The sequence below is a fragment of the Asterias rubens genome, chromosome 15 (assembly GCF_902459465.1).
Source record: "Asterias rubens chromosome 15, eAstRub1.3, whole genome shotgun sequence".
Classification (NCBI taxonomy): Eukaryota; Metazoa; Echinodermata; class Asteroidea; order Forcipulatida; family Asteriidae; genus Asterias; species Asterias rubens.
This window is the reverse complement of record NC_047076.1, coordinates 9197927-9211243: the sequence shown is the minus strand read 5'-3', so window position 1 is coordinate 9211243 and position 13317 is coordinate 9197927. Positions and strand designations below refer to the sequence as shown.

The following is a 13317-nucleotide window of genomic DNA, read 5'->3' as shown; positions in this document are numbered from 1 at the left end:
GTTTTCGTGACAATACGATTATTATGCTTACCGGTGTTAAGTGCTTTGTAGATGCTTATTTTGGTGTTGGTCCTAAAAAGACACGGGGTTTTTGCAGACCACTTTCCAAAGCTGAAAAGAAGGGGGTTGAAAATTGCTTGTTGTGGACAATGAACGTCGAACACATACAATTCAAGCTAGCAAACAATGAGCTGCATGAACAACACACAATTTCGCCGGTACGCACGTCGAACACACACAGTCTGATGGACAAGGCCACCAGCGATATACACTGTACTGGAGCGCACGTGACTCACTGTCAAAAGGCCAAGGTGCCTGGGATCACGTGGTTAATATTTGTTCGTGTCACATGTTTTTTTCGCCAGTCACCTTTTTTTCTCTACACTTTTAAAACAGCGCCCTCTGTGTGTGAAACAACAGCTTGCTCATGAAAATATTCCCCATTGTTTGTTGTACGAACAAACTGTTCAATTCAATGTGTAACATTGTCATATAAATCCAAGACCAAGATGATTGGGTTACTAATTGAAAATTAATTAATCAGTCAGTTACTGGTCCTAACTTAGAACCAGTCCTGTCTCTTAGCATTGCCAAGTTACTGTACTTCCTCCACCCATCTCCGCCCTGGTCTGAATTAATAAAACAATAACTTGACAAGATAGTGACTCAATCAAAATAAAAACCTTATTTGTACTAAACCTCTGCAGTCTTTTGACATTGTACCCTTTTGGTAAACAGTATTATCCAAGGCCCACACTTCGTGTATCACAACTGCTGTATCAAAATAATAAACCTGTGAAAATTTAGGCTCAATCGGTCATCGGAGTCGGAAGAAAATAACGGGAAAAACCCTTGTATCCGCGCATTTCGCCGTGTCATAAGCATTTCATGGAATAATATTTCAAGAGAAGTCTTTCACACTACCTTCTGTAAACCCTGCAAGTTATTTGTAAATATGTGAAATTTTTTTCTGTACCGAAAGGGTCCAATGGCTTTAAGAGCTTTTCAAAATTGAAAGAAAATGAATGGAAGTGAGAATCAAAAAAAAATCTAGGGAATTCTAATGGGGAAAAAGACTACCAGACTGACAGATAAATGTACACAATGGATATTGTAAAAGCTTCAACCATTTATTACAGCTTAAATTGATATGACAACATTAAATGAACACAACACTGTCAAGCATTTCATCAGCATTTATAAACAATGTACATAATGTTTGATGTGGACGAGATTTTTAATTGCCAAAGACAAATATCTGCACTTTGTGTGATCCAAAATAACAAGCAATGGTGACTAATCAAAAAGAAACAATTTGTATATGCCCAATTGTTTGCGATCAGCTGCAAAATGCGTCTATAGCAGAACCTAAATTAGGCCTATATCAGGTCTGATACTTCAGAGAGGCAACGAAGGCGATTGCCTCCATGCCCCTGGTCAGTGCCTTGGTGCCCTTGAAATGCTCCAGTAGAAATTTACAATTTCCCCATAGGGTGCCCTTTACCAAGGAGAAAATGCCTTGGTGCCCTAGCCCTTTCAAAAATGAAGCATAAAGGCCTGCTATATACCAGTAGGTACTGGGGCGACAGCTCTCTCTCTCTGTCACAGCTCCCGGTTATGGAACTCACTTCCCAATCATGTATAATTAGGCTTCTCCATCACTTGAGACTTTCGCAAACAGGCTGAAAACACACTCTGCTTATGGTCAGGATCGTGTAAATGCTCATTCTGTTTTGCCAATGATAAATCATATGATTGCATCTTATTATGTACCAGCATAGAGCAAGTACCAGGTAACTGTTATTGTTGCTTTTGTTTGATCTATGAGCATTTTTTTTTTTTTTTGCAGATTTGTGCGCATTATAAATGTCAAATTCTGTTTTATTATAAATAAAAGGTGGTGGCATTCAATAACTGAGTGAGGGTTGTGAATTCCATGTACAGCCAAAGGCCTGCTTTGATCAAGACAACACAGCCACTGTAAGAGTGTACAACTTGATTATAAAAGGCAAATGTTAATTGACTAATGACGAGCAAATCAAACTGAAATATTCATGAGCTGTATACAAATCATTTCCTCTTCCATTGGTCCATCGGGAAAGAAGTTTTCTTGTTTAAAAAATACACAATGAGTCACAATACACAACATAATCATAAATATGCATGACCACCAATCTGCTGCTAAAAAAAATGCTGGAACCACTAATCAGCAAATAGTTTTGAATAAATTTAATGTATTTAACGGATAAAACCACTCAATGAATAAATTTATTCTGAGTGGTTTGACAATTTGGATTTTATTGCTTTGTGAAATCGACCCCTGGATGGCTGAAACATGGTCATGAGGGGTCAACTTATCTAGCGGGCCCGAGCAGGCACTAATCTTTTAATGTTTTACTGGTTACAGCGCCCTCTCTTGACCTGAACCGTGAACAGCATCCGCTGAAATTAAATGCGTTCCGCTCTTTTCCAAGAGTCTTGTATTTCATGTTTAAAGACACTGGACACTATTGGTAATTGTCAAAGACTAGTCTTCACAATTGGTGTATCTCAACATATGCATATAACCTGTGAAAATTTGAGCTTAATCGGTCGTCAAAGTTGCGAGATATTAATGAAAGAAAAAACACCCTTGCCGCACCATGGTCAAAGCTGTGTGCTTTCAGATGCTTGATTTCTAGACCTCAAATTCTAAATCTGAGGTCTTGAAATCAAATTCGTGGAAAATTACTTCTTTCTCGAAAACTACGTCACTTCAGAGGGAGCTGTTTCTCACAATGTTTTATATACTATCAACCTCTCCCCATTACTCGTAATCAAGAAAGGTTTTTTGAGTAATTACCAATACATGTAGTATCCACTGCCTTTAAGACAGAGGTGTTTTATAAATACATGTGTGGACTGGCATATTCCACATCTATTCCCCCTTGGGCCACTGAGTGACAACTGAGGAGGGACCTATTTTCCTCGGCCTTCGGCGTTGAGAAATAGGTCGCTCTACTGGCCACTCAAAGTGCCTCAGGGGAATAGATGTTTTCACTATTTACCTCATTGCAAGTCAATTAGTGATTTTTATACCACCATCTTGGCACGTCTGGTTCCTATGGGCAATCACAAGCATTGATACTAAGAGTCAGCACACCAACAAAACTATTTTTCTCTCCCATTCTCGGGCTGTGTCTGAAAAGGCAACTTCGGCTACAGCTACGGCTAGATCAGTGTTGAAGAATAAGCCAACCTATGTTGCCGTTTCAGACACGGCCTTACTTTGGTTACAATAATTAAGATTAAAGAAAAACAAGAAGGCTCCACAAGATGCTTCACCTTGTTGCTTAGTTACACACCCGAAAGTTAATTTTGCATTCAGTTTTTTGTACACAAACACTCATGTGGAAAAGCACTGTAAATCCAGTATTTTCCTGAGTTCTGTTATTTTATTCCACAGGCAAATCAAGTTCTCAGGAGGGATTCGAACCCATGACCTTTATGTTGCTAGAGTACTTGTCTTAACACTAGACCAACGAGCTAGCCAGGGCCCAATTTCAAAAATCTGTTAAACAGGTACACTGTACTCGAGTGAAAAAAGCCAAGCTGTGATCTTTGCTGAATTTCATTTGAAATGTTTTCAATCAATAAGAAAATCTATTCGTATGACTATTAATAGATTTTAATTGTGTTCAAAAAACATTCATTTCGACTATCCTTATCAAGTGCTTTTCAGAAAAATTTGTGAAAAGCTCTGTTATATCATTATTCATTTTACGTCATAAGTGGGAGCTCCAATTTGTATAGCAGCTAATGTTCACCAATAATGTCAAATCCACCAATACTAACGAGGTGACACAGGGTACCAACCGCAACTGTGCCATATTGAGAGCAGCATTCAATAAGCCATTCGCGAGTTAAATTTGAATATCGTCTGGTACAATGACTTGCTTAGTTACAAAGCACCCTTTACATTTGAATTCCTCAGACTATTGAGACAGTTGCTACGGCACGTGATTAGGGGCTAGCTTTTGCGTAGCAACTTTCAGGATGAGCAGACCATGGTACCATTGTGTCATACACATCCATTCAGAATTGTATATGGGTGTTCACCGTCTCTTACATAACTACGCAAAAGCTTGCCCCTAATCACACGGCGTAGCAACTGTCTTGATAGTCTGAGGAATTCAAATGTAAACAGTGCATTGTAACCAGCTGATTGTAACCAAGCGAGTCATTGTACCAGACATTATTTAAATCTAACTGGCAAGTGGCTTATTGGACAACCATAGATTTGAAAGGCACTCTTTGGAGATTCATTTATGTTGACATAATTTCTATTGATTTCTAGCCATCATTCACTTCAGAGGAAATACTTTCACATGATGCTTAGTACTATACATGTACATGTACAGATTACAAACTTGTTATAACCAGCAGGCTTTCTAAAAAAAAATTAAAAAATAGACAACTTCTATTTGGGGTCGGGTCATTTCCAAAGTATGACCCTACCTACTTTGCGCATAGAGATGTTAATTCATATTATGCGCTATATAAATATAATTTATTTATTATTATTACCTTCAAACACGTTCCTGCTTAAGTTGTCTTGGATCGGTCGAGTTGTTCGTTGGTCTAAAACAAGCGTTTGGAACCTTTTTTGTTTAAAATGCATATTATGGTTGGAGAGATGTTTTAAAGTACAAATTTGCCTCGAAATTGAATGGTGTTCTTTTTACTGTGCGTACTAACACGGTTGGCCATGTATGGGAGTCAAAATTTTTACCTCGACTGTCGACGAGGTAAAAGGAAAACCACGCAATTTCGAGTAATACTCGTGTGGACCATTATATTCTACTTTCAAAATATCTTTCTAATCAAATGCATTTTACAACAAACGGTTACAAACGCTTTTCAATGTTCAAAGACCAACTCGACCGATCCAAGGCAAGGTGTTCCTTTGACACTCTTCTGCTAAGCGAAACTAAACGGGAAACTATTTAAAGACTAATCTGGTAACCTTATTCTGGTAAGAATATTGTTATGAGCTTGGCTTGTTTTTGCACTTAAAAGCAGCTCTGTGAATCTCATCCTAGATTTCTAAAGTAAATCATATGAACTCTGTAGCCTGATTTGTTAGAAAACAACCAAAAGTTGCACAGGCCTATGTACATGTACATGTAGGCTATTTTTAACATACAAGCAAAGACACTCATTTATCTCCCTGTGCAGCAGTTTCAAAGTTTGCCAGAACAGCGCATATATGGACCAACATTTCAATGTGCGGCAACATGTCGCATGGCAACTTGGATCTCAAGATTCCAAAAGATCGTAGCCGCTGTTTCAGCATGTCAACGTGCTTGTTCAAGAGGACGGACTCCTCTTTGTAAATAGGGTTCGTCTGTGTGATTATTCGAGGCAAAATTGGAGCTTGGAAGATGGAGACTCCTTGCATGCTGCTTATGAAACTATCGGGCTGTAACGAGAGTACCTGATCGCCGACATGAAGGGCATAGTAGACAGAGCTTAGCTTCGACAGTTTACTTTGTAGGATCTCCCCTGAGAAGAACTTGGAGATAAAGCAGATGCAACCGTTCGGAGTCAACCCGATGAGAGCCTTCGCCTTGAAGGTGCTGTCCAGTCTTGAGAGCATTGGTAGCTGATCCCGCAGTTGCTCCGGTGCCTCCACTTCAATCTGAAGACAGTCCAAGACGAGTCTACACTTAGGGTAGCTTCTCTTGATGCACGGTGGCATCTTGCTGAGCACTGTCTCCTTAAGTGGCCATTGAATGCAAGCAGAAGACAGCTCCACAAGGTAGACTAAGATGCAGAGGAAGGTTTGCTCAATGGTCGCCTGGGCCACACTGAACTGAGCTGCGAGGTACTTATACGGTGGGTCCATCCGTAGCTTCATCAGGAACATGAGAAGCCCATTCTCAGTGGTCAGACCTCCAAGTATGGGTAGGGGATCTGGAAGCTGCTCAAGGAGGATATGAAACGTCTTTAAGGAGACACCAGTGATTTCCATGACCAGGCTGTCCGAGTAACGCACATCTTTCCAGCCGTGAAATCCGATGCAACTTCTCAGGGGGGTCGATTTTTCACCAAAGCTGTACAGGTAAATAGAAAAATTGAAACGTTTTGTTAAAAATCACGACTCTATAAATTACATACATGTAGAAGCCTTTGTTTGTAAAGTATCTGGCCATTAGATCTTAAAAAGCCATTTCTCAAAGTCTAGTTCACCTAAGTAAAATGTCTTCTTAAAAGTTACACTGATGTGAAATCGGTGATGGCACAACATCTGAAAAAAAAATTGGTCGTTTAACACTTGCAAAAGATATCAAGCTTGTTATTCAAAGAAAATATTATATGAAAAAGTAATACTTTACGAGTTGTTTTATCAGAAGAAGAAAAATCCCTATTCCTTGTTTAGCAAGAGAAATGGGATCTTTAGTCTGGTTGTATCCAATCGATGATGATTTTTCTCCCAGGTCAGCAGTTAAGGTCACAAGCCCAATGACCTACTTCCAGGGTCCAATTTCAAAGAGCTGCTTAAGCACCAAAGTAGCTACATATAAGCACAATTAAATTATGTTTACCAGAATAAGGTCGGCAGCCAGTCAAACGCCACATGTACAATCTGTGACTGGTATCGAGCATATTTTTGCTTAGCAGAAAATGTTCAAGCAATATTTTCTGCTTTTAAAACAGCTCTATGAAACACGAACCAGGGCTGCTAATACCACCATTATTGTACTATAAAGTTTCATGGTTGATACCACCAACATACCAGATAATACACTCTTCTAAGGGCAAGGTGGATTTTCCTGAGTAAAAGGGCACCTCAATCAGTGATGTATTTGTACTGAAACATTTAAAGGGACACCAAGGCAATGACCAGAGCCCAATTTCATCTAGCTGCTTAAAGCACTTAAAGGATTTGGGTACCTTTTCAAAATGTCCATAGGTTTACATTAAACTTACAGGGGTTAAAGATAATGATAGTGGAAAGCTTCCCTTCAAATATTACTTACTGAGGTGCTGTAGTTTTTGAGAAATGAGTAAAACAATGTCATTAAAATATGTTTGTAAATGATTAAAATAATTTTTGTCTCATGAGACGAAAATTGTTTTCATGACATTGTTTTACTCATTTCCCCAAAACTACAGCACCTCAGCACATAATATTTTCAGGGAAGCTTTCTACTATGATTATCTTCAAACTGTGTAAGTTTAGTGTAAATCTGTGGACATTGTGTTTTTTGTCCTACAAAAGTTACATAGACCCTTTAAGCAGGAGCTTACATATAGCACAGCTTATTATGCTAAAAATCGGAACAAGATTACCAACCAGTCTGTATAACATTCGTCATGTACGATTTGAGACTAGTATCCCGCTCATTTATGCTTAGCAGAAAATTGTTAGGCAATAGCAGCTCAATCAAATTGGGGTCGTTTTACCCGTGGGCAAGGAGATAATTTTGCCTCCATTACCCTCTGTGAAGTATCAGGGCCAAATTTCATAAAGCCTGTAAGCACTAAAACTTGCTATGCAAAGAAAGTATTGCTTAGCACTAGCAGAAATAGGTTACCAGCCAAATTTACATTAAGTTTGCTGTATTGTGGCTGGTATCTCACTCAACTTTTGCTTCTAAGCAAAGAAACTTGCCAAGCAGTATTTCTCCAGGGGGCACCAAGGCAAGTGCCAGGAACATGAAGGCAATCCCACCTGATGTAGTATCAAGCCTGCACCAACCATTTCAAACTTACAAGTTAACATCAGTTGATCCTTGAGATGCGTGATAGAGTTCCAGAAGCTTTATTGCGAGCTGATTCTTGTCAAGTCCAAGTTTATACGACAGGGGAAGCCACAGGGTACTGATGCTAGGCGATAGCTTCAGCCGATTGTCAGGCTCGCGGCTATGCGACATTCTGTACTTCTTTTGAGCAGCTTTGATGGCTTTTTTCTTCTCTGCTTGTGGGAGTCGCTTTCTGCCCCCGCCTGGGGCACGTTTTCGTTTGACCGGGAAAAGAGTTGGGTTTTTCTCTTGGAGCGTTTGCCCCGAGTGCTCGGCCTGAAGTGTATCTTGGTTGTTGTCCTTGTTCTTGGACTGGTGTTGGGAGTCTGTTCGTGATGCCTGCATGTCTGAAGAAGCTGCAGAAATTGGAGGTGTACTCTGGCGCTGCCATGAAGTTTGAGGATTGTCATCATTGTGCGTCCAGTCTTCTAAGAGGCTGTTGTCTGAATTCGAATAACTTTCAGTGTCGCTTGATCTACTGTGATAGTCTTTCATCATCCCCTTGCTACGTAGAACAGCCACAGGGGTAATTCTGAGACAGTCATTGGTGTAGACTTTCCTACATTCAGCATTAGTTGAAATTATTTTCACTTTGTCACTGAGGGAATGAAGTCCTACAGGGGCATCAATGTACCATGGACCAGTCTTTGGTGCTGTTTCTCTAGGTCGTTGCCAAAACAAATCCGGGCGGTTTGGATTCAACTTTGACAAGTACTTTTGAAATGACCTCACAGGACATTTGTCAGAGTTTGAAATCTCGAACATAGCACCCTTGGTAAATTCATGATCATCTTCACTGAAGCTATGGCCACATTTTGAGACATACTGATTATAATTGCTGTCTCTGGCAACCGTGAAATCGCTCGGCTTCATCTCTTGCATGCGGTATTGGTTTGATTTGCCCAAATAAACCATAATGTCAAAAAAGACTTTATTCTGGAGTCCCCTTGGAGATTTCATATCCAACTCCGGGGAAGATTGAATTTTGTCCATATCGGCTGCTGAGATTGGAGTTTTGTGTTTGATTACCACTTTACCTCCTTTCCGTATGCTTATGAGAATCTCTTTAAAGACTTTATTGCTCCCTTTGAATTCAGCACTCTTTTTGCAAATGTCCCAGTTATGCAATGTTTGAAAGTATCTCTGCAATCCATACCTGATCCCTTGCATTGATTTCTTAGTGTACATTTGCCCATCAAACTTACGCAAGTTGGCATAGAATCGACAAAGAAACTCATCTAATTCTCTCATTGACATAGCTTCAACCAAGGGTATCGATGAACCAAGATGCTTGGCAAACACCTCCAACCTTGTCAATGCATATCTGAGCTGTCTGTTCGTGCTCTTAGAATCTTCCACTTTCATCAGATCTTTAAGATTTATGGATGACAGAAAAGAGAACGAGGGAAGATCTTCTGAAGTTTCTGCTGTGGCTAGATCTGAAGGCTTGGGTTGTTTAGGTTGTTCAATTTGAGAGTGAGGGTGGTCCTCTTGTAATTGTTGAGAAGCAGATGCACTCTTGTTACTGTTCTCATCCTTGAGCAGCGATAAAGAAACATCGGAAAGAATCTCTTCCGATGCAAAGTCTTGAGTGTTTTCCCGTGACCTACATAAGATTTCCAATCCATCCTTGTTTGAGATATCCCTGTCAGCAGCCTGTCTCAGCGAGCTTGCAATGCGTAAAATACCAACAGGAGTCGCCTTAAGACAATAGTTTGTGTACAATTTACGACAACCCGCATTTGCTGAGATCGTTTTCATTTTGGAGCCGAGTGTGTGCAGTGGTGTTGGGCGACTAAAGTACCAGGGTCCATTGTCTGGTACATGTGGGATTGGTTTTTGCCAAAGTATATCAGGGCGTTTGGGATTCAATTTTGATAAGTATTTCTCCAAGGACGCTACGGGGCATCTGTCATAGCCTGGGATTTCATACATAACACCCTCACATGAGCTCTCACTAATGATGTCACGACTTTGACATGTCTTTTGACTGCAGTTTGTTACAATTACATAACGAATGTTATCTCCAGTTCTTGAAAACGTAAAATCATTCGGCTTCATGTCACGCATTTTTTCACATCCGACAATCCCAAAATATACTGTGATGTCGATGAACACCTTATTCTGTAGCCCAGTCGGGGAACTCAAATCCAACGCATTGGATGTTTGAATTTTGTTCATATCCGCCACGGAGATCGGACCCTCCTTGTGTATCACTTTATTATTCTTTCCTTTCCAATTCAAGTTGACCAACATTCCCTGAAATACCTTATTACTTCCAGCAAATAAGGCATTCTTACAGAGTTTCCAGCTGTGCAAGGATTGGAAGTGTCTCTGCAGGCCAAACCGAATTGCAAGCATCGATTTTCTTGTGTATGCTTGGCCGTCACCTTTCCGTAAACTTGTGTAAAATTGACAAAGAAAATCGTCGAGTTCACCGATTGTTAGAGACTCCACAGACGCCATGGTCGTACCTACAGTTCTTGTGTAAGCTTCCAGTCTGCTTGTCGCATATTTAATTTGCTTGACTGTGTTTTTAGAGTCCTCAACGTGGAGTAAGTCTTTCGAATCGGGATATTGCGCCGAGGCGAACCCTGGAGTTTCTTCCGAACTAGCCGCCATTGTTGGTGTTGATAGTTTGTCGGATCGTTTTTAACGCGCTTGTACAACGACAATGAATCGTATCCGAACAAATGCGTTAAGCAGTCAAAACAAATCTTTTGCATTTTGCTCGTAGTGAACAAAACAATGCTGGTGATGGGGGGATAGACAAGGGATTTGTCGTACTTATTTTTCTTTATGGAGATAATTTGTATGCTTCATTTATGTCGGACCTTATTTTATGGGCAAATTATTTTCCCCTGACATTTTCGCTCGCTGGACACCAAAAATAATAGTCTAGCGCCCTCAGTCGTCATAATCATAATTTACACTCAGGGGTGTGATGGAGGTGTGTCTCATTCGAGTTAAATGATTGGTCAATGGAGTAAAGCGGGGACGAGTCGGCCAATGATTATCCATAGACTTATACCGGCATTTGATTGGTCAAGCATTTACGCATAAATGAATACTTAAAATAGACACGTGACGCTGGAGTTGTCAACCTGTCACTCACGTCTCATAACAGCCAGCAAGCCACAGAGAGAAACAACGCAAGTTATCGTCTGCTCAACCAGTCAGCTACTACCAAAACATTGCAGTTCATCGGGAAAATATTTTGTGTGAGAGCTGGTACAGCGAACTTAATTCTAGGCTTTATTTTACAATTTGGAAACAGACAAACTTTGCCAAAATGCGTCGGCAACGTTCTATGATGGTTTTGAATGAAGTTGTCCGGAATAAACTCGTTGTTGTCGGGGACACAGGCTGTGGAAAGTCTGCGTTGCTCAACACATTTCTGGGTCACAAGTTCACAGACGTAAGTATTGAATTTCTGTAACAATATTTAAGTGTTGTTGTCTTGTGGCATTTTTTTATAAGGCTCCATCGATTTATTGAGGTTAAATTATTGTTTGTATAGCCTCTACCAGAGAGAATAATGTTTTGGTATCGAAATTGTATCCAATGTCGACGTGCATTATCAATGTATTTCAGGTTGCTGTGTAGAAATAGTTCGGTGAACATTTCTGTATTCCACTCTCGGATGTAAGCCAATAATGTCTGTTATTTAAAAGTTTCGCTCTTTCAAATTTGTGAAAAAGTTCATAATTTGGTTTTTACGAATGTCTTTGTAACTTTTCTTCCAAAGTAAAATGAAAGGCTGAAATTTACTTTTTAAATAGACAGCAAAGTTTAATCTATCGCAGTAAAAAAAATTTCTGAATATTATATTAAAAAAGTACATGACTGCAGGACTTGTTTGGTTGGAGGTGCTACTATTGGCAATATTTCGCCAATTGTCAATGTTAAAATTACAGGATTCTCACTCATCAGATAAGTGGATAAAATTTTCACAGGTTTGTTATTTTGTACATATGTTGAGATACAGCAAAGTGAGAAGACTGGTCTTTGACAATTACCAAAGGTGTCCAGTGTCTTTAAAACATTGATGTAATGAAAATAACCGTTTTGGAATTTAGTAAAAGGCTTATAAAATATATTATAGGTAACAGGCTCTCCAAATTTGCCAGTCAATTTCCAAACTGAGTTTCCAAACCATACACTTACAATACATTTTACATAAAAGAGTAAAGACCGAATAGGGTATCAAAACAGAAAACAGGGTGTCCAAACGACACCCAGACACACCTCTGGCTAACTGTATGATGGAAATGATTAGGAACAACACAAAATTTTTTTAACTAAGTTGTTCCATCCCTTTAAGGTTTTTGTTGATAGGAAACGCGCCATGGTGTCAAGAGATAGCGGTATGGAACAAGGGAAATGAGTCCACCAGTCTGATGGGTCATCATAACCCAATGTCAGCCCGGATGAACCCAAGGGCAATGCAATCATAAACTCTGTCTCATTTCAGAATAATGATCATGAAACCCCAAAACCCAAAACCTAAACCAAAAACAGTCAACAGTACACGTGACCTGGTTATTTAGCTGGTAGATTTTACTAGTATGCGAATTACCACTAACAGTTAGCAGAATTTGATGGTTTGTGTTAATTTGGCATCAGGGATGAAGATCAATATTTGGTTGTTGACCTTACATTGATGTATATTACACAATATACACAATGTGTTAAAACACATCATCAGTGTTACTGTTAGTGCAAAAACAACCAAAGAAAAACAATATTAGTAGTTGAAGTTTTTTTTTTGCTAAGCTTGTTTCTTTCGAAGGATTTGAGGAATTGCATGGAAATGTATATTTGGTTTGCGGTAACACCATGTGTATTTTTCTTTTGTTTAAGCAACTCAAATACATTTGACCTAATAATTTGAATCAGATTATGAAAAGGGTGTACAACCTGCAATTTTTTATTTCAGTGCTAGTGACAAAAAGGTGTATAAACATCAAAACCCATCCTCTGTGGCTAAAATAGCTGTAACCACAGAACTGTGTCATGTGGGTTCTGGAAGCCCTATAGCAGTATACAGTCTAAATGCAACAGAAATTGTATGATGCTTAATTTTTATAAAGGTGCTTAGCGATAATAAAATCTGAAGTGAACAACTGTTTCCCCTTGGAACTGTTGGAACTGTATTTGTAGTTATTTTCTGAACTTACACAACTTGTACACTTTTTAAAATGTTTGTTTTCCAATTTTTTTGCTTTTCCTCACAGATCTACTCTCCAACCACCTTTGAGAGTTACTCGTCAACAATGGAAATAAACAAATATAGAATAGATCTGACTATCTGGGACACATCAGGTAAGTCACATATCCAAAACAAGGGGGTGATAATGAGTTCAATCCCCTGAGGTATACCCAAACTCTGTAAATTACATAATAAGTAATGTGTGCCCAGCCACAGTCATGGGTACACTTTCTGTTAAAAAGAGACCAACAATAATAAACATGATACAAACATTGAGTAACTCTTTGCAGGATTTATCTTGTATTTGACAAACTCAGC

General features: G+C 39.3%; 3 protein-coding genes across 7 annotated transcripts in view; 1 reads left to right on the top strand and 2 right to left on the bottom strand.

Annotated features, from left to right (window-relative positions):
* Positions 1–247, bottom strand: part of LOC117300127 (progranulin-like) — a 49876-nt gene extending 49629 nt beyond the window's left edge. The window contains exon 1 of one of the 5 annotated variants that reach the window (XM_033783834.1): positions 32–247. The gene's annotated coding sequence lies outside the window, so the exon portion shown is untranslated. The remainder of the gene's footprint in view (positions 1–31) is intronic. The other 4 variants (XM_033783831.1, XM_033783833.1, XM_033783835.1 and 1 more) reach the window with 4 other exon arrangements.
* A 4632-nt stretch (positions 248–4879) lies between these two features.
* Positions 4880–10404, bottom strand: LOC117299909. The gene is made up of 2 exons (XM_033783501.1): positions 7759–10404; positions 4880–6095 (listed from the first exon to the last, which is right to left on the bottom strand). Exons 1-2 carry the CDS (start codon positions 10251–10253, stop codon positions 5198–5200), a joined length of 3393 nt encoding a protein of 1130 aa, XP_033639392.1. The 5' UTR covers positions 10254–10404; the 3' UTR covers positions 4880–5197.
* Positions 10405–10917: 513 nt separating this feature from the next.
* LOC117299910 (rho-related GTP-binding protein RhoN-like) overlaps positions 10918–13317 on the top strand; it is a 30697-nt gene continuing 28297 nt past the window's right edge. The window contains exons 1-2 of the mRNA XM_033783502.1: positions 10918–11205; positions 13025–13112. Coding sequence (XP_033639393.1) covers positions 11080–11205; positions 13025–13112 — 214 coding nt within the window. The 5' untranslated portion in view covers positions 10918–11079. The remainder of the gene's footprint in view (positions 11206–13024; positions 13113–13317) is intronic.